This window comes from Diaporthe amygdali (assembly GCF_026229845.1).
Source record: "Diaporthe amygdali strain CAA958 chromosome Unknown NODE_15_length_991109_cov_64_707514, whole genome shotgun sequence".
Taxonomy (NCBI): Eukaryota; Fungi; Ascomycota; class Sordariomycetes; order Diaporthales; family Diaporthaceae; genus Diaporthe; species Diaporthe amygdali.
Window position 1 is genome coordinate 502,810 of NW_026517035.1, and position 23,672 is coordinate 526,481.

At 51.9% G+C, this 23,672-nt stretch overlaps 7 protein-coding genes across 7 annotated transcripts; 3 read left to right on the forward strand and 4 right to left on the reverse strand.

Moving 5' to 3' along the window:
• Nucleotides 1–344: 344 nt before the first annotated feature.
• On the reverse strand, nucleotides 345–707 carry J7T55_009895 (uncharacterized protein; the record flags this gene model as incomplete). Its single annotated transcript, XM_053143858.1, has 2 exons — nucleotides 345–394; nucleotides 449–707. The coding sequence occupies 2 exons, from the start codon at nucleotides 705–707 to the stop codon at nucleotides 345–347; spliced, it is 309 nt and encodes a 102-aa protein (XP_052993414.1).
• A 355-nt stretch (nucleotides 708–1,062) lies between these two features.
• J7T55_009896 (uncharacterized protein) lies at nucleotides 1,063–1,341 on the forward strand (the record flags this gene model as incomplete). Its single annotated transcript, XM_053143859.1, has 1 exon — nucleotides 1,063–1,341. One exon carries the CDS (start codon nucleotides 1,063–1,065, stop codon nucleotides 1,339–1,341), a length of 279 nt encoding a protein of 92 aa, XP_052993415.1.
• An 866-nt stretch (nucleotides 1,342–2,207) lies between these two features.
• On the forward strand, nucleotides 2,208–3,314 carry J7T55_009897 (uncharacterized protein; the record flags this gene model as incomplete). Its single annotated transcript, XM_053143860.1, has 2 exons — nucleotides 2,208–2,370; nucleotides 2,740–3,314. The coding sequence occupies 2 exons, from the start codon at nucleotides 2,208–2,210 to the stop codon at nucleotides 3,312–3,314; spliced, it is 738 nt and encodes a 245-aa protein (XP_052993416.1).
• Nucleotides 3,315–11,359: 8,045 nt separating this feature from the next.
• On the reverse strand, nucleotides 11,360–13,402 carry J7T55_009898 (uncharacterized protein; the record flags this gene model as incomplete). Its single annotated transcript, XM_053143861.1, has 4 exons — nucleotides 11,360–11,616; nucleotides 11,789–12,182; nucleotides 12,243–13,073; nucleotides 13,250–13,402. The coding sequence occupies 4 exons, from the start codon at nucleotides 13,400–13,402 to the stop codon at nucleotides 11,360–11,362; spliced, it is 1,635 nt and encodes a 544-aa protein (XP_052993417.1).
• A 1,042-nt stretch (nucleotides 13,403–14,444) lies between these two features.
• On the forward strand, nucleotides 14,445–15,318 carry J7T55_009899 (uncharacterized protein; the record flags this gene model as incomplete). The annotated part of the gene is made up of 2 exons (XM_053143862.1): nucleotides 14,445–14,550; nucleotides 14,681–15,318. The coding sequence occupies 2 exons, from the start codon at nucleotides 14,445–14,447 to the stop codon at nucleotides 15,316–15,318; spliced, it is 744 nt and encodes a 247-aa protein (XP_052993418.1).
• Nucleotides 15,319–16,221: 903 nt separating this feature from the next.
• On the reverse strand, nucleotides 16,222–17,641 carry J7T55_009900 (uncharacterized protein; the record flags this gene model as incomplete). The annotated part of the gene is made up of 2 exons (XM_053143863.1): nucleotides 16,222–17,059; nucleotides 17,163–17,641. The coding sequence occupies 2 exons, from the start codon at nucleotides 17,639–17,641 to the stop codon at nucleotides 16,222–16,224; spliced, it is 1,317 nt and encodes a 438-aa protein (XP_052993419.1).
• A 655-nt stretch (nucleotides 17,642–18,296) lies between these two features.
• Nucleotides 18,297–23,225, reverse strand: J7T55_009901 (neutral permease protein; the record flags this gene model as incomplete). Its single annotated transcript, XM_053143864.1, has 4 exons — nucleotides 18,297–20,306; nucleotides 20,431–21,258; nucleotides 21,324–22,913; nucleotides 22,965–23,225. 4 exons carry the CDS (start codon nucleotides 23,223–23,225, stop codon nucleotides 18,297–18,299), a joined length of 4,689 nt encoding a protein of 1,562 aa, XP_052993420.1.
• Between the last annotated feature and the right edge of the window lie 447 nt (nucleotides 23,226–23,672).

The following is a 23,672-nucleotide window of genomic DNA, read 5'->3' on the forward strand; positions in this document are numbered from 1 at the left end:
GTAGCAGTTGGAAATGGTAGCAGGTCTAGCTCTCGAAATTATCAATTATTTCATGTATCGTTACTTTTCATTGTGTTAGTGTCTATTAGTCGTTGAACTGAACAAACTCCTCCTGCCTCACAGGCCCTGGGCATTCCCAGCCTACAGGGAGCCGATTTGATGTTTGGCTGACACCCAGAACTCGGCACTGGGATACCACTGGTTTTCCGTCTTCCAACAGTGCAGCACGTTCGCCAAGGAAACAAACCACCTTCTTCATTCTCAACACCCTGCCCACGGTGTCTTATTGGTTTTCGATCAGGTTGGATCCATCACCGTCCCTTACGGCGGCCATTCGTCTCATTTCAGGTCGTTTTGTTGGACTTCGCCATCGTAGCCTGCATCGCACCCTGGTCTGAGGGGCGCGCCAAATGCCTGCAATTGGGCCACCTGCCAGAGCTTTGCTTACTTGGGGAGTCGCGCAGCAGATGGCCAGGCTCTTTCTGCACGATTTGCACCCTGCCAGGTGTCGAGGCCTCCTGGACAGCGGCCTCATTTTGGGCTTCCAGATGCAACGATTCCATCCGCTCGAATCTCCGTTCGGTTAGAGCAACGCAGGCGCGCGCCTGCGCACCCTCTTGTTCGAGGCATCTCATCGTGACAACAAATACGTTCCCTGGGGCGCGCCCCTTTGATGTTGTCACACCCTTTATTTTGCTCCCGGCCATGACGTTGTCTAACGGAAACGTGGTCGAGCTCGCTCACCGTGGACCACACATAGCAACGAGTGGCTTCCAGACTGCACTGCTACTGGTCTTCGGTCTTTTTACACTATCTTGCAGGACTACAAGACCCGAGTCTCACCCACTCCAGTCTTTGCTGCGCACCCTGGCACCCTTATATCATTTCGCACCCCTCCAACCTCCAGCTGACGCCCGTCTACTCCTTGAACATGGCGGGGTTGGGCACCCACGCTTGCCAGTATTTGAAGCCAGATGACGCCCCGTTACATGAGAGATGTTTTGGCCACATCATCGAACTCGTTTGTCTATCAAAGTTTTCACCCAAAGAAATACAGCAATAATGGATCCACACGATCAGGCACGTCTTCTCAGGCTTCACCACAGCGGGCATGGCCAAACCTTCAGAAGCAGCGACATCTCGATCTACAATGCTGACGCCAACATCACTCCATCCGCAGCTCAGCTCGCAGCCCCTCCAGCCAACTGGTTGAATCAGAGGGATGCCACAAGCAACAGCGTGGCAAAGTCGCCAACGACTTACCCCCGTCCACCGGTCACGAATGTCGACTCTCTCACCACACATCGGGGTACAAAGTCCCCAGCCTCGCAGGACTCGTGAGCTCAAATTTTCTTTCCCTACTACACCCCCTCTCCAGCACATCGATGGTTATTGCCACACTAGTTTGTTTTTGCATCACTGTAATCACTGTCAGCTTGTCAACGAATGGCATGGGGGAGGGAGGGAAACGAAAAAGACAAGCCACACTTCCTGCAGCTTCTTGCCCAGCCCTCTCGGCTGCGCTTGGAGAGACAATACGTTCTGTAGGCTTCTGTGAATGGTTCTAGACGCCAACCGCTTGTGTTGACATAGGAGCCATCCGGATACTACTTGTTCAATCCAGTCCTACATCCATAGGGGTGGGGATTTGGCCACCCTACTTGCCGCTCTTCTGTGAACAAAGCAGCCCCCTGAGCTTTGGGAAATACTGGAGTGTGCCATCCACTGGCTATTCACGAGGATCGTGCCTTACCCGAGGACAGCTCAATCTTGGAGATCATTCTCCTCCAAGCCCTGGGTTTCCCATTCCAAGCTTAGTGTCCTCCCAAGACTTTCTTGTCCAGGCTTGAACTCGTACAGACTTTGCCGGATCATGGCTGGTCTTGGTCTCCTCAGGACAGCCGTCTTCGGGGTCATCCCTTGGAATCTGTCTCGTTCGATCTTCTCCCACAGGACTTATTTCTTTCTCTGTTGAAACCTTGGACACCGTGGATGGGACCATTTCAGACCTTGTGGAGTTAGAGCTCTTCCTATTGCTCCGGTTTCTGCCATGAGCCTTGGCATGCGAGACGACCCGATGGAAACTTTGAAGCGAACCACGGACTGCAAACCAGGAATGAGGATAGAAGATCCATCTTCTGCGACCCGTCGGCTCTGAAACTTCAGAGAACATTCAGAGCCTACAAATCAACCCAAAGCGACCCACAATGGAGCCATATCAACCAGACAGTAAGAAGCCAGCCTACAAAGCTTCGAGCCTCATATCGACTATGGCAAAGTGCATCCCAGTTGCCCTGCCTGTCTTGGAATGGGGGAATTGCCACCAATTCCCTCTTTCTTCTCAGTTCTGTGCTCGCTATGCTTGTCCAAGTCTCTGCCAAAAAAGAAATGAGCAAGCAAGTGCTGAAGGACTATATGCGACCTCTGCTCTTTCTCGCATGAGAACATGCCACACCATACGGAATTACCAGACTCTTTGCGTACCACGGATCCCAGGCAAACAGACGTTCGCTATTTTTCTTCTTTTTCTTTTTTTCCCACATGGACTCGTCCCAGGAAGGACTCTACACAGGTTGCCACCAGGCGAATAGGGAACTCGAAACCATGCTTTCCATTCTTTTGCTGGCTTGTTGAAACACACTCCCACACATTTGGATTGGTTATCGACCGAACCCCACGAAACTTCACTAACCAAGAAATCACCAAGGAATTCTCCTCCCGACCACCTTCAAATCTTAGACCCAGCCCTGTCTTCTAGTTTCTGCGAACACTCCAGAAAGGAGGGACCCGCGGCAAATACCTGTGACGCCTGCAAAGCCTCGTTCCAGACCAACTCAGACCTTGAAAGCCACGCAAAGTCATTAAGCCACTCGGCCTTCCGCTGCAAATGTGGGACCCCTTTCAGCAGGTATTCCTCTTTGGCACGCCACATCAACTCCAAAACGGGGATCGGATACCACTGCGGACTATGCGAGGACAAAACCTTTGGCCGCATCGACAAGCTTTATGATCACCTCCGGGATGGCCACAAAGTCAGCAAAAAGGTCTTGGACCGGTGCAAAAACAAAGAATTGGGCCGTGATAAGAAGCCCGTCTACAGGCCGATCAAGTCGAGCCTGGCGCCGGTTGTCACTCCGCAAGCCACTCCCGCCAGCGGATTTTGGCCTGCTTGGTCCCCTACCGAGCAGATGAATGGAGCTACAGGACGACATGCCGCTGATATGCCTCCCTCGAGCCCTTCTGGCTTCAATCCCGTCAACTTCACGGTAAGGCCCCGTCAACAAAAGCATGGAATCAAGACAGGCCTGACGTGATGTGATTTAGAATTTCTCAGACTCTTTCACCTTCTAATGAGTTTTTAAGCATTTTCTTGCTTTTTCGTCAAACGCTAAGCCAATCTCACGAAGCGGCATCCACCGCCGTTGATTTCATCGTTCTGCGGCAGACAAGGACGTTGTTTGAGGTCTTTTACTATCTCTGGCGGCGGTAATTTCTCTTTGGGAATGTTTTCTTTTCCTGAAATCGTAGCACGGAACCCATCAGTGTCACCCTCCTTTCTACTTCTCCCAACCCGTCTCGTCTGGCTACGTCGCGGAATGGCGAATCGTCACGGACTTGGCGATCCTATCTTTGGCACGTGGTCATGGTTGACACATGGGGCAGACAGCAGCAAAATAATGACAGTCTCGGTATACTTTAATGATTGAATTTTCAAGTCTATTTGGAAGACGATTTTCTCAGCAACATTGACGTCAATAATTCCCCAGATGTTTCGCTGTCTGGAAGGCACCACGGGATGGAACAAGGAAAGCTCGTAGATCCACACTGCTCCTTTATATGATAACTTGAAACTCAAACTTGTGAGAAGAGTTGTGAGGGACCAGCCCGTTTGTTGATGTGACGGGGAGGAGAACTCTCCAACCCGTTTGCTAAGAAATTAGCTCTCTAAAAACACAGGCCCCAACTCAAATCGCTGTTTCCCAGCACCACACTTGCCCACTAGGTGGCTGACAGGATCCACCATCACAAAAACTGAGAGGTCATCCCAACAGCGGCCTTGGGGCGATCCATCACGCCGCGGGCTTTGCCAGCGCCTGTGGTCTTCGCAGGGAGCACGTGCCCATTTCTGGGCGACTGCAAAAGCACCGGTCTTGAATTGAGTGGACATAGTCCAATAACGGCGCCTTTCTTCGACCCCACAACTTCTTTAGAAGGATTGACTCACAGGACACTAAGCCGATCCATATAAATAGCCATTTTGCTCGCCATCAGCTCTGAGACTGGCATTCTCACACCTGAACTGTTATACACGAGTCGCTTCGATGACATTGCTCTCCATCCCGAATCATGACATTCCGACACATGCGCCTTTCTCACCAGTGATGGTGAGAAAACTCAGCCGAGTCGCCACTCAGCAGCCCCGCCACAACGCCGCATCTGAACGGCGTCAAGTTTATCAAGTCAAGGAAACGAGGCCGAAGTGCGACGCCTGGTGGTGCCAAGAGGCAGGAGCAGAATACAGTGGCTTACTGCACGAGGCCTTTGTCTTGCTGCAGTCACATTGATGCGCGGGAGGTCACCCAAGGAGTCCCGACAAAATTTACTGTGTTATCACGGGCAAAAAGCATTCGGTTGATAGGCGAGGTCGAGAAGAGCGGTAGCTACTCTGTCAATTCTTTGTTCTGCGCCGTTTTCTCTTCCGATGTGTACATTTTCCTCAACACAATCTTGAATGCTAATCACAGATGCTGACTCCATTTCTCTCTAGCTTTGAAATAACGAAACCCAGAAATTTCCTTCTCCAAGATCGTTAGCCCTTTTATTTGCATTTTTAGTAGGGAGGAATTCGCGGTTGTCAACACGGCCTGTGGCCCCAGCGACCTTCTCGACCCAAGCTGCTAAACCACAATGAGTGTCTCATGGAGACCAAGATCCCAAATGTGTCACGTCCCCCGGATTCACGCCCCAAGCGACATACAAACACATCCTGCGAAGTCGTATCAATGCTTTCAACGCCCTGGTCTGAATTTATAACGCCGGTCAGTCTAGGAACGGTTCGGCTAGTCACGGGGCAGTCATGGGAAACTCACAGAGGCCCTGGTCCATGTCAAAGACGTCCTTTTGGTGCCAAACGGCGAATTTGCACATCTTGTTCAAATTATTGTCCGTCGAATGAGGTAACAACAGTGAAGCGTTGAGAGAGACGTGTGCTTGTCGCTCAAGTGTTGAGCAAGCTGATAGGGCTGTCGCATTCAAGTGTTGTGGAAGCCGATGCAAGGCAGTCGAGGTGATAGAGCGGGCTAGAGTTTTGCCTTCGACTCTGCATGTTTTGCCGTCGATGGTTCTGTCATCGTGTCAGCTTTTGCGTCTCCCAGGGGAAGTGCCAATGATGAGAGCAAAGGGACCCGGGGATACTTACTTGGGTACCCTGCTGCGCTCCGATGCTCAAGACTGAGGCACAAACGGTTGTAGGCGTGACAACCATTGATCAGCCGGCTGTCCCGTTGGTGCTAGTAGTACCATCGGTCAGCCTTTCGGCCGCCGGTAACCAGTCCCCCATCATAAAAATATTTTTCTTCACACTCGCTCGGCGTTACCACATTTTAATCACGCTTGGGGAACTGGCCTTGATACTGAAACACTCGGAGCCACCAATGATGAACTCGGGCGCGTCGCCTGGACTTCCGTCGGGACCAGATCCAAAATAGTGTGGCCGGGCAGGCCATGCTAAGACGAAGGAAAACTGAGATGGCAGCGGATACGGCGAAAGGCTGGCAGACTGGACGCCGAGGAGACCTGAGCTTGAGAGGAGCAGACCCGCGGTGGTGCACCGGAGACTGCAGGACAAGCAGCAGGGCTCTGGTACCTGTGCCACCAGGGTTGAAAAAACCGTTAAGCAGAAGATTGAAAGGAAATGGTATGGTGAGGAGAAAACAACGCAACATGAATTTGAGAACCTTCAACAGGGCGGTGACGGATGCCGGAGTCAGCTTGGAAACACCCCTGAGGTGCGGGACCCTCGAAGCCGTGTGTCTCCATGGTGTCTCCGGTTACCTAGACCCGTCAGCACGATCAAGTGATGGAACAAGCATACCAAGTGTTCTGCTCTGCCGTGGGTCTGACGGTGAGCTATTCTGTCACCCTCCGTTCCGAAGATGACGAGTGGACGGGAAGCTTGTGAGAAGCAGGGCACCAGGGCACGGAATTGCTGACGGCGGTGTAGCTGGGCGCCGCGGTGAACAGAATAAGAGAAGCATGTGGGCCAAAAGACTGAGCATGAACATGAGTGGCCAAGCGGCGAGTGAATGGAACGGAAATGTCGTGATGTTCGGCTTTGGTGTTGAGTCCATTGTGGCAGATGGTAGATGAGAAAGGGAAAGGAATTGAAAGAAGGAATCGAGCCGATCGAAACGCGTTGATCAAGGTCAAAACAAACGGAAAGCCATGGGTTGATTCCTTCCTCACATCTGCCGTGACTCGCCCGGGTGGGCTTGAGGCTTCCTGTTGCTATCACATTTGGGAGGGAGAGGCTCCTCCTGCAAATGCAGGAGCTACCAAAACCTACCTATGAGAAACGGTATTGATGGAAACGGTTTAGTATCTATCGAATCTGCCTTTTGCTCTGCAGCTGCTATTCTTTTATCCCTTCTCTTTCATATTCCGCCTTCTCCTCCCCTGAGAACATTAGGCTCAGAGGTTATTACTCATATCTCATAACGGAAAGTATGGGGGTATCTATCTCTGGAAGGGCCCCCCAGTTTTAGAGGGAAGAGTAGCTATGGATAGTCTCAATTCCATAGACAGACCATCTTGCAACTAGAATCAAGGACTTAGAATGCCTCGGGTTTATGAGAACGGTATATAGTACGGTCCCTCCACGGGAAGAACTATCCCCTGCTCAATTTGTGTCGCCTAGCCGTCTTTTAACAATCTTATCTGTCAAAAGACAGTCGTCCCTATGGTCCTTCCCTTTCAACACAATTTCCTCAGGAAAGAATAATAGGGCTCAGAAGACTATTGTTCATTTCAAGACCATCCCCAAGACTGCGTTCCTGCAAAGAAAACTATTAAAAGACGGGTGAAGACGGTCAGGGCGACGGAACTCATCAAGGGACCGCCCTCCTACCCAGGGGACGGTGCTATATACCGTTTTCACAAACCCCATAGGGGGCGCTATAGTAGTCATAGGACAAGTCTAGTGTTATCATTAACCTTCTAACCTGGCTCAGAATCCAGGCTGCCGGCACAATCCCAAAGCTGGGCATGCTTGCTATAATGCCTGCGGGGTAGGTCTAACCGAGCCAAGCCAGACCCAGTAGAGCTCACTTTAGACTCACCTACACCTTACTTTAGCTCAGTCATATTCCGACCTAATGGTTATTCCAGGTTCAGGAGTAGCGTGTAACATCAAGGGCAAATATACAGGTAGTCTAAGACTACCATGAAAAGCATCAGAGACTACTCAGAGCCAACGATCTTAACGTCTCGGATTCCGAATAGCCGAGATATTGCAAAGAGTGCATGTTGAGAAGGAGTGGTATGAGCACGTGAATGTTCTGGACCTGGCGATACTCAACTCAGAAATTTGCTAGATACGGTCTTCACGGTTGCAAGTGGTACATGCTCCTTGACAGGATGGCTGATTTTGAGTGACGTATCATCGCGAAATGGCGTAGAGGCAAGAGTAATAGGCCGAAGACCTTCTTTCCTTGGTAATGCATTATTGAAGGAGTATGCCTCTGCCACCTCATGAACACTACATCGGGCGTTGCCAGTGGCGTCCCTTGACGAGGCGAGAAAGAGGCCTGACGGCTACAAATTCCTCAGTCTCATCGACCGTTCTGTCGCACAGCATCTAACAGGGGCATGTAGACAAGGCAGTCTTTGAATTGGTTCACGCCAACTCTACCTCTGTCTTCTGCCTCAAATTCAGCGCAAATGGCGCACAGGAGCCCTGCCTTCGTATCAATTTGCCAAGGAGGCAACTGCAGGGCCCATATCTGGTGTACTGGTCATACTACCTAGCTGAGCACCCTAATAAGCACCCTACTTAATCCATGTTCTACACCCTCTGCATCTCACACCATGTTCGGGTAAGCGCTGTTGGGACACAGAAACAAATTGTGTGCGCCTGTGATTAGCTGTCCTGCGGGATGGCACAACGCTAACGCTGTGCCCCATCGTCATTTGTCGGGCACTGATGCAGCAGCCTAGCACCCAGAATGTAACTGCCTCACAGAGTTGAGCCTCAACTTCTTGTTTGTCAGGGGTTTTTTTGGCACATCCTCCCCCCAACCTCGATTTTTTCACACACACAAGTCCTGCTCCTTTAAGACACTGAGAGATGAAAGTTGCCGCCAGTGAAAAATATCAACGCGCACTCATTTGGCATACAGCTTACGGAGCTCCTTGAAGGCGAAGGCTGGTTTGAGGCTCGTCGGAATCAGCTTTTGTATAGTTCTGCCAATGTATGTTCAACTCATATAAACAATCAAATCCGACGATGGACGGCGCTTGAATAGTTCAGGGATCCGGCACGGCTCAGACAATTCAGAATCAAGTAGCATGTCTCTGCATGGCTAGACAAGCATTGGGTGCTCCCCAAAAAGAGCTCTGCTCACGAGCTTTCTCGCATGCGGTGCCCATGACTGGGACTTGTGCTGAAGATCAGGGCCGTGGCTCTGTACAAAATGTGGCCGCAAGGTGGCGCAGAAGCAACACTGGAAAGTCGAGGCGTCCTCTTTGACTGACCACACATTTTTCGGGCAGGGCTTCATTAGCCCCATTCAAAGCGCTGATCGGACATCAGCAACCTTCGAACAGGCATAGATGTCCTCCCGATGGTGGCTGGGGCTTCGGAGCCTCGTCTATCATTGAGAGGCATGCAGATGACATCGGTTTGGCTGGGCTTTTTTGGCTCTCGATGAGGCTTCAATTTGCCTAGAGTCTCTGCCTTGGGCACAGAATAATCGATGTATAGGCATATCAACCTCGTATCCATCTGCCGTGGAAGCCTCGTTACAGCCTAGTCAGCCCAAGCGATTGTGAGCACCCTCTTTGCACCCTCTTTTGCACCTTGTAACGATGAAAATCATGTTCAGCCAAGCATCATCGGAGACGTTAGGCGCGGCTTTTTGTCAGAATGATTCGCTGCCCTCTTATCTGTGCCGCCTTAACGTTTCACAAACTCTCCTTTCGCTGGGCATCGGTGCATCATCTGCACCCTTCAAGACCACCCAGCCCCAGCTCCTTCGCGGCTGTATTTCCTAAGCCAAATCGATGGGGGTCCAAAATTTTGTTTATAAAGGCTCGGAGAATCATTCACTTTTCTCTCCATCCCTTCTTCCTCACCCACCATCCACACATACGGAAGCCCACTCTTTACATGTGTTCTCACGATCGCCAGCACTGCTCAGAAGAGTTCGCAACGATACCTGAATACTGGCAGGTTGTTCCAGCGGCAAGGGACCCATCATTCAGTACGCTCATCATCATGCTAATCTGGAACCGAACTTGGGATTGTGTAAGTTGAGGTTTCTTTGTCGCTAGTGGCCCTGGGCCGGGTATCGGTTCCTGGTTCTCCCCCAAGTTATCCCGTTGCGTGCGAACGCTTGAGGCAAGTGTCTCATCCCACAGACGACTGCAGGAAACTGTGTTGCTCTCTCTCTTCGACACTTCACCTGCATCTCTCATGCGGCCTTGTGAGACGAGCGTCGCAAGGCTTCGACCTCTTTGGATTCAGCCTGATGCTTTTTGACACCCATCATGTCTACGAAGGAGTATCTATCTCGTTCTGTGGGCCCATGTTCACTGTTCTTTTTCCCTCTCTTCTGATAACCACACAAATTTTGGCCCACCATCATGGATCCAGTCGTAGCTGGCCTCGGCGGACGTATGTCCCGCATGAGCAGTTCCAGTGATGTCACTCAGAACGACAATTTGGCTTTTATCCACCCTGCCTTGGCCAACCAGTAAGTGATATCTCATCGCTCGACCATGTTTGTCTCTGCCTTCTCGAGTCACCTCATCGGCCTTGCAAGCCCTCGCACACTTCCACCGAGTTTATGGTGACGCTTCTCGTGTTCGAACACTGAAGTGACCCTTCAAGCCCACGCATAAGGAGATCCGCTTATTGAAGGGATTCGAACGGATTCCTGACTCATACAACACCTTTTCTGACCATTTGCATCGTTGTAGGGTGTTTAGCAACGGAAGCCTTTTTCAGCCGATCGCTCCCGATCTTCCCAGCTGCCCTGCACACGGCAAGGTGTCATACCTCCAAAAGACCTGTGCCGGCTGTCTCATTTCCTTCCCAACTAACTCAAACCTTGAGCAGCATGCCTCTACCTCCGGGCACATGGCCTTTTCTTGTACTTGTGGTGCACAATTCGCCAGATCATATTGTCTCACCCGCCACATCAACTCCAAAATTGGGCCAAGCTTCCCGTGTGAACTTTGCGATGACAAAGAATTCCCCCGACTGGACAAGTTAGGAGATCACCTTCGTCGCTGGCACCGGCTGGGAGTCAAAGCCTTCGATCAGTACAAAAGCGGGTGCTCATCCACCATTTCTGTCTCACTGGCGAACGGTGAAACCCCTCAGATTCCAACTAAGCACTCCGGAGAATTCTATTCTACGCCACCTGGTTCCGGGTCTATCGGAATGCTCGACGGATTCCCCTCGGCTTTGAGCACTGACATGGATGCCTGCTTGAGTCAGTCCAATGCTAGCCCTCACAGCTTGACGGTAAGCGCACAACAATCCTCAATTCGGAAGAAGGGTTTCGTTGAGCTTACTTTGGCGTTGTACAGGGTTCTGATAACTGGTGGTACTCTCAAGCGAGCCAGAATACATCATACCCACCTTGAAGCGCCGCGCAAGATTCATCTTGGGACGCGAACCTTATCTTCGTCCTTCTATCAGTGGTGGGTTGTCCGTCAGAAGGGAATTAATCACACGGTGACCGTAGCAGAACCGTTGTGAAACGTTGGAAGGGGGCATCTCGGATCGTGGCTGACCAGTTCATTTCCGGAATTCATTCCTAATCGACGGCTTGCAATTTGCCAGATTCAGATGTTGTTGCGGAGATCACGACTAAGACCGGTGCTGCCGTCGGATTTTCAGTTGTTGTGGCGTTCTTATCAATCTTGAATCTCAGTAATTCAAGCATCGGGGAGACAGCATGCATAGTTTTGCATTTATCTGTAAATAGAACAATTCTGATATACGTTTCTTCTTTCTGTCTCAATCAGCCTAATCATCTTGGAGTCGCCACTACCATGAGCAGGTGATAGCTGCCACCTTGACACGGTCCAAATGATCGCGAAGGTGACAATTGGCCCGGAGAAGGCTGTGGGATCATGCCTTATTCGCAGACTCTTTCGTGCGACGATCCGACCTGCCCATATGTTGGAATCTTCCTCCTTTGAGCAGTCCCTTCAAAAGCCTCATCTTGGTCCTGAACGTCACCCCAGCTCGTTCATAGCGCATCATGGGTCTTCCAAAGACTGGCTGACGCAGCCTTGCCATGCTGCCAATGTTGCCAGGAAAGGACGCCACCAGGAGAAGCTCATGAAAGCGTCTTTGCGAAGACTCACTAAAAGTGGCGACCGCGCCTATGCAAAGAAAGCTTTTTAATTCGCTCTCAAGACTTCGTGTTTTCCCTCGCATTCTCAGCCAACCACTCTGCAGGAGCTTCCGGTCTCGACCCCCGGTAAGCCAGCACGAAGCGATCCTTATTACCGTGCCCCAATAGCTCTCAGCCCGTCATAGCTTTCAAACGCTTACTCGGCGAGCCCGCATCCGCATCATCGACTGCGCCACGCTTCGAGGGCGACAGGCTGGCCTGTGCGAGTGCCCCAAATGAGAAAGTTGTGTCGATGTGTTCGCAACCATCTTTGATTTCAACGTTCAACATCATTCGCTCAGTCTCAGGAATGCCATCATCCTCCATATTCTGCTCTTCATCGGGAATGGGGATCCTGTGCGCGCTACGGTACGTCCATCGTTTCGCTCGAACCATGTGGTCAGCCCGGCCGGGCTCCGGTTGGTACTCAAAGAGCCATCCGCTCGCAAACGGCGCATCACGGTCTGGAAGAGACCCGAGGAGCTGTTGGGCGGCCTGGTTGTCTACTTGAATTGAGTCTTTTGCGGCCTTCTCTGCCAGGCGGTACAGGTCGGGCTGCACGGAATCAAATTCGTCAGCCAGGTGTACGTACCGCAATTCAGGGCACCCACTTACGTATTGCTCCCCCCAGGTAATCTCCGTTCCGGAGCGCGGCTCAATGGGTCTTACTGGCCAGAACTCGACGACATAAATCTCCTCTCCGCGGTCCTTCTCGACGGTGGCCTCGCAGCGGAAATTATGGGCGCCCAAATCCATCTCTGGTTCGTCGATGAGAATCTCCAGGTCAGGGTCGTACTTCACATAGGAACCTTCGTGATCCTCAAAGCAAGTGATGGACCAACCTCCTCCTGACGAAAGGCGAGACGGGACAGGATCGAGTGAGCGACAGAAATTGTTATAAGCCTTCCAAAGCTCATTCGATATTCCAGCCGCAGCACAAGCGGCGGAGAAGCCTGTCTTGGCCGCGTCGACCGCGGAGCGGATCTCAGCCTCACGTCTCTGTCTGGCTTCTAGCTCATCCTGGAGCCACGGCCTGGATTTCCAATCGTAACGGCCGGTCCGCTCCTTCATCTCTTTGAGATCCACAATGTGCCAGTATTCGTATTGTAAGGCTCGCTCCAGGGGACGAAGGCCACGGCCTGGGATGTTGCGAGAGAAAAGAAGATGCTCCAGCTGCGAAGCGTTCTGTGGTGGGGGGCTCACGGGCCGCTGGTGATGACGGAGGACAGCTCGCGTATTCATGTCATTGCTAGGAATGGCTGAACGGTATTTGCAAAGGCTGTCGTCATCATCGTCGTCATTGTCCTTGGTGTCTTCAACTTCGCCTTCACTGGCGCCAGAATCACTTTCGCTGATGGAATCGTCAGGCGAGAGGTCATCGGATGAGCCCACGTCATCAGAGCCATTGGCCGAAGTGGCACTGTTATCGCAATCACGGCATTGAATCTATTCGTCATTCATTTTATCAGTATATGTCTCAGTGCTGTCGAGAACCTCTCATCTTTTGTTTGTTTGCACAGTGAAACTCATCAGGTTGCTCGTTACAAATTCAATTTCAATGAGATCGAGCTCAACAGCCCGAGCTTCAACATCTGACCTAAGGATCAACATTTAGGACTGACCTGGTTGCCTTGAGGACCTTTATCCACACCCGCTGGTCCATGGCCGGTATCACGGGACTTGTTAAATTGGAGATGGAGAGCACCTGGCTGCTCCGCAGGGTGGAAAGACGCCGAGGTGTCGGCCACCTCGGCCTCGTGGTGCCCGTCGTGCATAGTGCGCCGAAAAAGAATTTGATAAGAGCTTGAGATGTGGATGGCAGTTTGTGGCGAGCAGTAGCTAGAGCTGTGTCTGTCCAAGAGGACTCTAAAAGAATTGTTGGGAGTCAAACGACTAGAGATTGCATCGAAAAGCCTGTGTGCTAGTTGCAAATGCAGAGCATCTGTGTCAACTTTTCTCGCCGCGGTCGCGCGGTCGCGCGGTCGTGGGTTTGAAACATAAAGTTCAAGGGAGACACATTGTAGAACTGGGTCTGCTTTCGTCGTGATTCAGCTCCCTGTCCTGTTTCCTATCATCATAAAAGGTAAAGTGGACCAAACTTTTGCAAAAACACCAGTTTGTGGTTTTATACAAGGCCAATGGGTGAATTTGCCTAATAAACATTGCGATCGATCGGATGAAAGCTCGAGGACGGTTGAATAAATCGACAATTGGCTCTCCCTGGCTTCACTCCATTGCCTTCCGCCTTTTACAACAATGCTTTCATCCCAAGTCTTCCCCCATCACGATCAGATGAACTAGAACAACCGAAAAGGTAGCCAAGCGATGTCTTCAACCCACTGCATCTTGTCCTCTTCTCCTTTTCGAGGTCCCCCTCTCAGCCCACGGTTCAACATGAATAGAAACTTTGCTACGGCACAATTACTAAGAGTCGATACCGCAATGCTGACTGTAGGTTCACGTAGACAATCCTTTATGGATTTCCTTCCTCTTTCCCAGTGAAGGATAATGACTACCAGTCAATCTCATTTAGAGGCTTCTTTCAATGTCAATAGACTCTCCACAAGTATGAAGGGGACGAAAACTTGCTGCTTAATGGTCGCAGCCTTTTCATAGCCAGACTGCAGGCCAAGACTTTGGCACCCTGCGCGATGTGAGTGTACCTCTGAGCCTCAGGTACATCCACTCTGTCTCAGCAGGAAGGATGTCCAGTGGAAAATATATGTTGGAAGCTACTCCCAGGTGACCCAGCGCTGGGGTTCTGCCACACTCTAGCAGCCCAACACATCATACACTTCACTTTACGAAGTACCCAACATGGCCAACTACGAACTGCCGCACAGCTTCACCCTGAACCACACGGGTGAGAACATCGCCCAGGCCCAATCAGCGGGCTCGTCTCACCCTGTGCAACACCCCGAAGGTGTGAAAGAAGCCACGCCGGCACATTTATTATGCAACCAGGTTCCAGGGACCCACGAGCCTTGGTGGTCCATTGGGTGAGACTGTTTTTTTTTAACCCTCTGCTAACCGGAATCGGCCGAAATTACCAGACCTGGACATCGGCATCACACGCTGCATAGACGCCACATGCGGGTCAACTTCAACCCAACCCACACTTGTGCCACCTGCAGGGAGACACGCGAACAACTACGCTTTAGAGCAGCATGCCTCCAAGGCACGCCACAAATCATTCCTGTGCACTTGCACCACCAAGTTCGTCAGGCTGGCCACCCTGAATCGACACATTGCAGCACAGGCTGGGCCGAAGCACCACTGCGACTACTGCGATGACAACAAAAGCTTCGCTCGGCCGGACAAGCTCATCGACCATCTCCGCGCCAGCCACAAGTTCGGAGAGAAAGCCATTGCTCGGATTCGCGGTCAGGGTGATGACCAGCCTGGTAATCTTGGCCGTGGTATTCCCATTACCACGGCCGCTGACTTGGCTCTGCCCGCGACGATTTCGGCTGGGAACGAAGCCGCTCTTGGTGATGTCGTGATGGGTCAGGCTGGCTCCTCTGCTGGACCAGCCGGCTTCTTCGATGGCGATCTGAACGACTTCCCCAGTTTCAATGTCGAAGAATTTCAGCCGCTCAGCACCTCCATGGACTATCCGTGGCTTGATGCTGCCGGGGAGTTCGCCGGCGTCGACGAAGACCTGGACTCCTTCATGAACAACAATTTCTGAGGCTTCTACACCTACTTTCTAATGTACTGCTTTCTTACGTACCGTTTCTCCATGTACTGATTTCTTCATTGTTTTCTCTTCTTTTGATGAGATACGACTTTCATTTCCAACAGCCTCCTCCCAGCAACAGCCTTACTTCCAAGCTGCACACGTTCTCCCCTATTGGTCCTGCCACACCTGCGATGGCGCTGTCTCGTACCGTCCATCAGGCGAGGCAGATAGATAGTCTGTTCAATGATTAGCGTTTCGTTTGCAATCTGTTCCATAACCATCGTGAAGGAAGTGTGAGCTACGACCCTGTTGGTACGTACTCAAAGGCCCAACGCAGCGGCACGAGGACATGTAGTTCCATTTGTAGCTCTGTTTTACCACTTTACCTATGGAAATGTCCGTGAAAGGTATTTGGGTGTTGCCCGATAGGCTGTAAAAGCTTGAAGAGGACCTCCTTGGGCGACTTGTCGTTGACCTCCATGACCTCTTTCCCGTCCGCTTACGTAAACATGGACAAGACGGACTAGGACTCCAAGTGGTCGCGGCCCTTCAGTCTTGGTTATTTCAAGGCGTCGATGGGGCTTCTCAGAACCTTTGTATGTGAAGAACTGTCTCCATATATCATGAGTCGAAGTGGACACCTCACCTGCACCTAATCACCTATCATGAGCACTAGTGAGCTCAGCATCAAAAACATTAATCTAGCAAGATGCTTTCCACGCCAAGCAGCAGGCCAAAAGAATAAGAGCAGCAGTCCGCCACAGGAAATCCAATCCTGACCCAGGATATCTAAAGTGTTTGCCAACACCCCCATGCAACGCCGAAACAAGAAAGAAACCGTGACGCTCATGCCGTCCGTCTCTCTGTGTACTCCAGGAACAAAGGCCCAAATCCAAGGCTAGCAGACTCAAATCACCACTGGCTCTTCATCGCCGTCCCTTGTATCATATTCAAGATGTTCAACCGCGCGCTCCACATGACATTCTCAGTGCTACCCTTCTCCCGTATCACAGGCGGCTGCTCCTGCTCGCCCTCGCCGCCTACGTTCTGGATGTCGCTGTCCCCATGGATGTTCCCCTTGGCCTTGTGGTGGAAGAACACGGGCGGCGTCACGCTCAGGCACTTGGCGTCCAGCCCCCGGTCGCCCAGCGTGCCCTCGCGGTCCTGTGGGTCCCCAGCGGCAGCCAGGGCGGCCAGCTTGCTCCACCCGCCCACGGAGCGGCGGCACAGCCAGGCCAGGGCGTTGTCGAAGGGGCCTGATAGGCGGTCGACGCTGAGGTCGTACAGGATCTTCTGCGCGCCGCGGTTTGACACTGCGTAGGCGAAGGTGCAGATCGGGGCGGCGGTGATGTGTACCCAACGTGTGCGCTCAGGATGCGCCTTGAAGTCCACGATGCCTGTGACGTGGTCCAGCGGGGGTACAGTCGCGTCATTAAGGATCGTGTACCGCCGCATCATTGCCACCTTGCCGGCGTCGTCTTCTGGCAGCTCCTTGTTCTCGGGCAAATCCTCCGGAAACGGCTCCCCGCAATGCCCCAACCAGAGGATGTCCCAGTCGTCGCCGTAAGGGCTGCTCGGGATGGGCCCAGCGGAGGAGGATGGTCGGCCAGTCGGGAAGTAGGTATGGGGCAAGTTGGACATGACGGCGCGGGCGCCGGCTGCGACGAGTTCGAGTTGGGGTTTGAGGCGGACGTCCCAGTCCATGTCATCTTCCATTATGAGGGCTGAATCGAGGTTCTGTTCGACAACTCTGTAGAGGATGAACAAATGTACCGATTAGCTCCTGGTCATCAAAGTAACGGTGTCACATTGCCAAGGGCGGGGGCTCAGGAATGTGTATTTGTGGCGCTCACCTCCGGATCGCATTCATATGGCCCCTCCAGCTACCCAGATTTGTCTCCATCAACTTTTTCCGGTCAATGCCGTATGGAACAGCCTTGTCCGGGATAGTCTCGCCGCGCACGCCATCAACCCACTCGATATCGAACCCCGTCAACGCTGACGACAGCGAGATGGCATCCCTCTTGTCGGTGCGCTCGGGCAGGCCGACGACAAAGACCTTGGCGAAGCCGAGGGTGTCGTTGGTCACACGGTTGATGTCGGTAGGAGTCGAGTGGCCATGGTAGTCCCTGCCGTATGGTTTCTCGGCGACGCTGGATTTCGAGGAGGACGAGTCTGGCGCGGTGGGCGAGCCGCTGAAGGCGCTGAATGGGGCGGAGAAGCTCGAGGGGACGTGCAGGGCGTTGCGGTTGGGGTGGAGGAGGTAGAAGCTGGTGAGGATGAGCAGGGCGATCGAGATGCCTATGACGGGCCGAGGGCGCACGGCGATCATCGTGTGGGCGAGAGCAAAGCGGCGCGAAGCACGCGAAGCAAAGGCGATCTGCGCCTGTCCAAGCTTTGAACTTTGTCCAAGAAGTTAATCCTGGTTGAGGGCGGACCCTTGATGTCGTATTGTGGGGTGTTTGAGTTACGATTAATTTGACTTAGATCTGTGTCACTGTAATAGACAAACGGGGCACAAAGGACGGAAAGCCTGCCCTTTGGAGCAAAAGTGTCAGAACGGGCGAATTGAAGCCATCAAGAACAACGGCAGCGACTCGAAAGATTATGATTACAGAAAGAAAGAGCCAACGAGTGAGCGAGTGGATTATGACAGGTTTAGGAGAGCCGGGACGAGTCGAGTCGGCTCGAGCTGATCTGCATCTAGAGCTGGACCTGAGCCCACCTGCTCATGGGCCCCTTGTCCTCAAAAGGCGAGAAGTACATGCATACCAGGTACCTGGGCGATCTACAAAGAACAAAGACCTTATCGCGTTTATCGGACGAGACCCCTGTCAAAGTACCGTTATACGAAAAGCCCCCACCGCTTCCCTGAAGGCGCTTACTCACCCTCTGCTGAATGTGGTCTCATGAAGCACGATGCTTCTCATCACCTACAATATCCTACTGAAATTCATCTGTCCAATTGCACTTCGACATCAGACTTCTCAAGGGTAATCCTTCAAATCTTCCAACGATATATCCCACTCTTTGGCCAAGGCCGCCTTCCATGCGTCCAGCGTCAACTCATTGGTCTCTCCATCTGTATCGTAGCAGGCCTCGAACAACATCTCACCGCCCTCAATAGCCCTCACCATTGGAACCCTTATACTTTTGGCGTCAAATCCACGATAGAAGTCACTCCCTTGTGGCGGGAGCTTGATCCACACGTGCTCTGCGCTACACTGCATACCGGGAGTTGGTCCCTCTCGCAACTTCTTTAAACAGTCTAGGCAGAAGTCACAATTCCAACAGCAGATGCAGTGGTAAAACTCGTGATCAAAGTCAAACTCCTTGTCACATGCTGTTCCAGGGGGTCCAAGCCCGTTGCAGAACCAACCCGTCCGTGAGACCATGGTTTTCATAGTGGACGTGTGCGTTTCCAGCATTGTAGAAATGCGGGTATTGAGGAGAGTGAGCGCAGTGGCTCTGGCCTTCGATTCATGTAAATCTGCGGCAACGAGAGCGTCGACGTGCTCCTTGGCCAGCTCAAAACGCCGGGATTGCTGTGAAGAATCCGGGACCAGGGTTTTGACTGCCTGTAAAATTTGTTTGCCCAATTCTTCCACCAGCTCTTTGACCTCATGCTTGTCGCTGACCTCTCCATCGGTGATATCGTCAGATTCAAAGTGCAAAGAAGTGGTCAGCAGATCTGGTGATCCCATCAACGTCAGGGCGGCGGCTGCATTGTTGAAGTCTCGGCAATGAGCCAGTGACTTGAAGAGAGTTAGGAGTCCATAATAATCATTGTCAGGGTTATCATCCGACAGAATTTGTAGCGCAACTTTGATCTGCCGCGAAAGGAGGCCCCTTGACTTCTCTTTTTCGTCGCGTAGTGCGTACAGTGCTGCCAAGTATCCGACCGGATCGCCACCGTCAGTACCGGAATCTTCTCTAGCAAGTTTGGAGAGCATTTCGATATGCTCTGGCGGTCCTTGATTCGTTGTCAAGGTGTGAAAGTAATATTTGGCAATCTCGGCAGTGGCGTTCGTTCTTGTGGTGGATGCTACCGATCCTCCGATCGCATGAAGCTGGGCACGGCATTCATGCCAGAAGGCCAACGCGTCGTTGACAGAACCTGCACCTTCCGGAGATCGTCCATACGCCACAGCCATTCCGCGGTGATACAGGAGTACTCCACGAGATACTTCCTCGGAAAAGCGGTCGTCCTTAGACATCTCGGTCGCTTTGTTTTCGCCTGGTGCCAGGGGAGTCGTCGCCTTCTCTAAGGCCGCCCATAGTCCTTTCAGGAGATTCGAGTCCTCATTTGCAATAGTGAACATTTTCGAGATCGTGAAGTTGTGGTCTTGGTCCCGTGCAATCATTTTCAAGACAGGGACCATGCTCCTTTCACTACCATCCGTAGCCAAGGCGCCCTGAAGCATTTCCTGCGCCTTCTTTGCGTCATCCAAGCTCAATACTGCCTTGATATGAGCCACTTGGCCTGGCTCCGCCCAGTATGAGATTGAGCTGTTGGATACCAAGCAAAATTGCTCCGCCGCCTGCTGTATATTTCCGTCCTCCAGATGGGAACTCCCCAAGCTAAAACGAAGATTCATGATATCTTCCTCTTGTGCCGTCGGCCAGGAGCCTTCTCGCTCGGTCATTTTGAGGGCCAGTTCTACTTCTGCAATGGCCTCTGCAATGTCGCCCAATCGATAGTGACACTCAGCCAAGTTGGCGTTTGAAATCCAGCTTGGATTCTCCTCCTCGAGTGCGCGTTTGAAAAGCGACTTGACAATCTGCGGATTATCCCAGCCCTCTGTGACTGCTGCTTGCCCAATGCGACTCCACCACAGGGAGTCAAGATCGGAGCTTGGGAGCTCCAGAAAGTTTTGACACCACAAGCTCACACGGTACCAATCAACTTCGGAGGTCTCGCTGGTGGATGGGGCAGCTGAGATTGTACCGGTGGTGTTCATGGTAGGCGTTTGTGGTAGTGCTTGACTTTGTTCGTCCTGTTGGGAATCAAGGTCAGAAAAGGTAACAGGTAAAGGACATGCGTCTCCCAGATCGCTCAACGGCCTTGAGGGATATCTATACAAGGAGATTCAGAGCTGAGAAGTAGTACGACGAACTTACCACCTCCATGAATTGGAGTATCCAACCCCTGTACCCAGACAAGGTCTCGGCCGTGATCCGCCCGCGGTCTCTTAACCAACTCTCGATCACCATCTTGACGAGCGGCCGGAGGTATCCTCTCACGGGGCTAGCGTATTGCTGTACTTCCTCGCGCCACTGTCTCGGTAGCCTCCGAACCACAGCCAAGGTCGTCAGCCACTTCTGCACATCTTTCATCTCTTTTGCGGTCCACCAGAAATGCTCCACAATCTTCTTGTGGCGTTTGAAAGCCTCGTGGTCTTTGAACAGGTGGTACAGATGTTGTCCAATCTCCCGCTGCTCTTCAGGCATTAGACCTCCCTTTTCGTCATATTCAAGCTGGGTGAGTCTTCCCAGATGGTATGGTAAACACCAAAAGAGATAGCGTCCTATCTCCTGGGTCTCGTCCCTTGGCTCTCCACACAGGTATTTCAAGGCTCGCATCGCAATTGTGTGATGTGCCTCATACTCATCCACGGCAATGGTGCTTTGACGAGTGTGCAAAATGTTGGATGCAGAATCGAAATTGAACCGGAATTGATCCCGGATTCCTTTTTGTGCCAAATCCCAAAGAAAATGACCGACAACCTCATGATCCACGTTATTGATGTTAATGGTCATGCTGATTGTGGGCTGGTCTTTCGATTGCCGACCTTTGCGGTCTTCCTCCTTTTGCAAGTACTCAAGTGCTCCGTCCTGACCTTCTACAAAGCAGCCATCTTCGGAGCAGTCAATCTTGAGGACAGCCAGGTACTTGCTGGTGATGATGTCTTGTAAGAGTCCAATAGACTCTGTGCCGGAGTAAAGGAGCTTTTTGCTACCCATGAGCTTATGTTCCTGATGGTCGAGGTAGGGGTACAAAAAGGAGAGCTTACCATAGCACCTTCAAGTTCGGCCACCGTCATCCGCCTGCTGCTGAAGTGGACCCATTTCAACAGCTCATTCAGCTCGCTAATCTCTTCCAGAGTCAGTGAACGCTGCAAGGCTTTGATTGCTGTCTCATGGCTGTTCATTGGATGGTTCAACACCTTATCCAGCTCCGCAATGGATGTTCGGGAACTTAATAGTCGAACCACCTCGTCCAATGCGAACTGTAGCTGGGAGTAGCTGCCTGACGCTTTTGGTGGTAGCTTCGCAAGCACATTGTCTTTGGCTTTCTGTTGCACGGAACCTGGCGCCGCATGCCGTAGGAGGCCCTTTTCGCTGAGTCTGTCCTCAATGAAAAGTCTCATGTCCGACTCATTGTACCGATCCATTTCGATTCGTAATGCGTTTCGAGTTACATCTTCGTTTTTCAATACTGCGTCCGTCCCGCTCACCAGCACTCGCACACGACCTGCAGACTCCGCGGCCAGTTTAGGGCTGAAGATGAAGTCAAGCAGAATCTCACGCTCTTTCTCTTCCAAATTCTCAACTCCATCAAATGCAAGGTAGTACGTCGTCCCTGATCCTGGAGCCACAATCTTCAATTCTGACCACAGACCATCCACGTCTGAGGACGAGTTTCGGATCAGCGTGGAAAGGTTTAGGGATTCACATGCCTTGCCCAGAGATTTTCTCACGGTGGCATCGACTCTCGCAAATTGGAAGGCCATGTACCGCAGAGCTGAGTGTATAACATGTTTGCCGTCTTCATCGACCTTTTTGCTGCTGGCTGGCATGAAGAAGTAATGAGCAATGTACGCTCGACCCTTTTCTTCCTCGAGGTGCTTGATTATTTGAGCAGTAGCCAAGGTTTTGCCACTTGAGGGAGGGCCCGAAACGATGAGCACATTGGACTTTTGTTGGTTATCACCCTTTGCAGTACCCTCTGTCCAGGAGACAAATGCCTCATCCTTCCATATCCAGGATCCTGTCCCTTCCAAGCACTTGTTTGCCAGATTTGTGCACGTTTGTGTGGTTCGTGTGTCGAGAAGGACGATCGTTGGCACCTGAAGCGTGTTACGGATCTTGATAAGGGTTTGAGTGCGTTCGTTGTTGTCTTTGAGCGATTGGACTGCCTGGTACGTATCCTCGACCGTCTTACCAAAGACAGCAGACCTTTCCAGGAGTGTCACCACGCCTGACTGTGTCTTTACCAGCACGCTCAAACTGACCGTCCCCTCAATATCTCGCTGTTCCTGCAGCACTCGCCGGAACTCATTTAGTTCAGCCTCCAGAGGCTTGTTATCGTCGAATATAGACGCAATTTGTCTCTTTAACCGACTGCCCCGGCGACCCTGGCGGTACTTCACAACGTGGGCACAGATCTTTACGATGCTGACCATTACACGGTGAATTTGCTGGACCATAACGGGGTCTATGCCTTCGATGGACTCGTAGATCTCGAATTGTGAGAGCGCTGAAGATACGACCGTGAAGACTCCGTCGACCGCTTCGTTATAGCCCCTTATTCGCTCAGGTATGTCGAAAACGAAGCTCAATGCAGAGCCTGCGATGTTGGCCGCGGCAGCCGGAATAGGAATCTAGCGATGTCAATCTTCGTTCATTGGTGACGAGAGTGCGGAATCACTTACAAAGACGGCCGCCTGGGAAGCGGCCCCAAGGAGCATTTTCATATACTTGAGCGACTGCAGGCCCACAGTCTTTGCTTTCTCCCATTTATCCTCTGACTCGTCGTTGACGTATCCCGGCTGCTTGTTCGCATTCTCAATCTTTTTCCTCACATCATCGAAGCTTTTCACGTCGCCTCTCTGAAGCGACTCCCCGCAAATGTCCTGGAACTGCCTGGCCGCCTCGGCCCAAATCTCATCCAGAGAAACTTTCGTGTCGGTCATACTCCTTGGAGGTCTTACACTTGCAAAACCTACGTGATGAGGAGATTGTTGTTGTTTCGGTTGCAAATGGCGCTCCACGTCCACGTTGAAGCCGCGCGTAGGTCCAGACTAAATAGTGGGACTGTGAGCAAACGCGGGGTCGTGGATGCAATTTGAATGTTCAGCTCGTGAAATGTAAGGCTGAGCTGCCTGCATGAATAGCCCCCACAGAGTAGAGGTGATGATCAAGTCTAGCTTCCATTTTGGGCCCTGCATAGAACCCATGCTGGTAACCGACATTGCATATGCGCTATCGGTTGTGGCGGCGGCATAGGTGCCCTGTATAGGGCAACTGTTGGCCAATAGAACTATGTCGTGGGAAACATACCTGATGTGCAGGTATTTCTGTTACTGTTGTAATAAAAACAGTTAGTAGACAAGCATTGACAGAGTCGTCAACAAAATCGC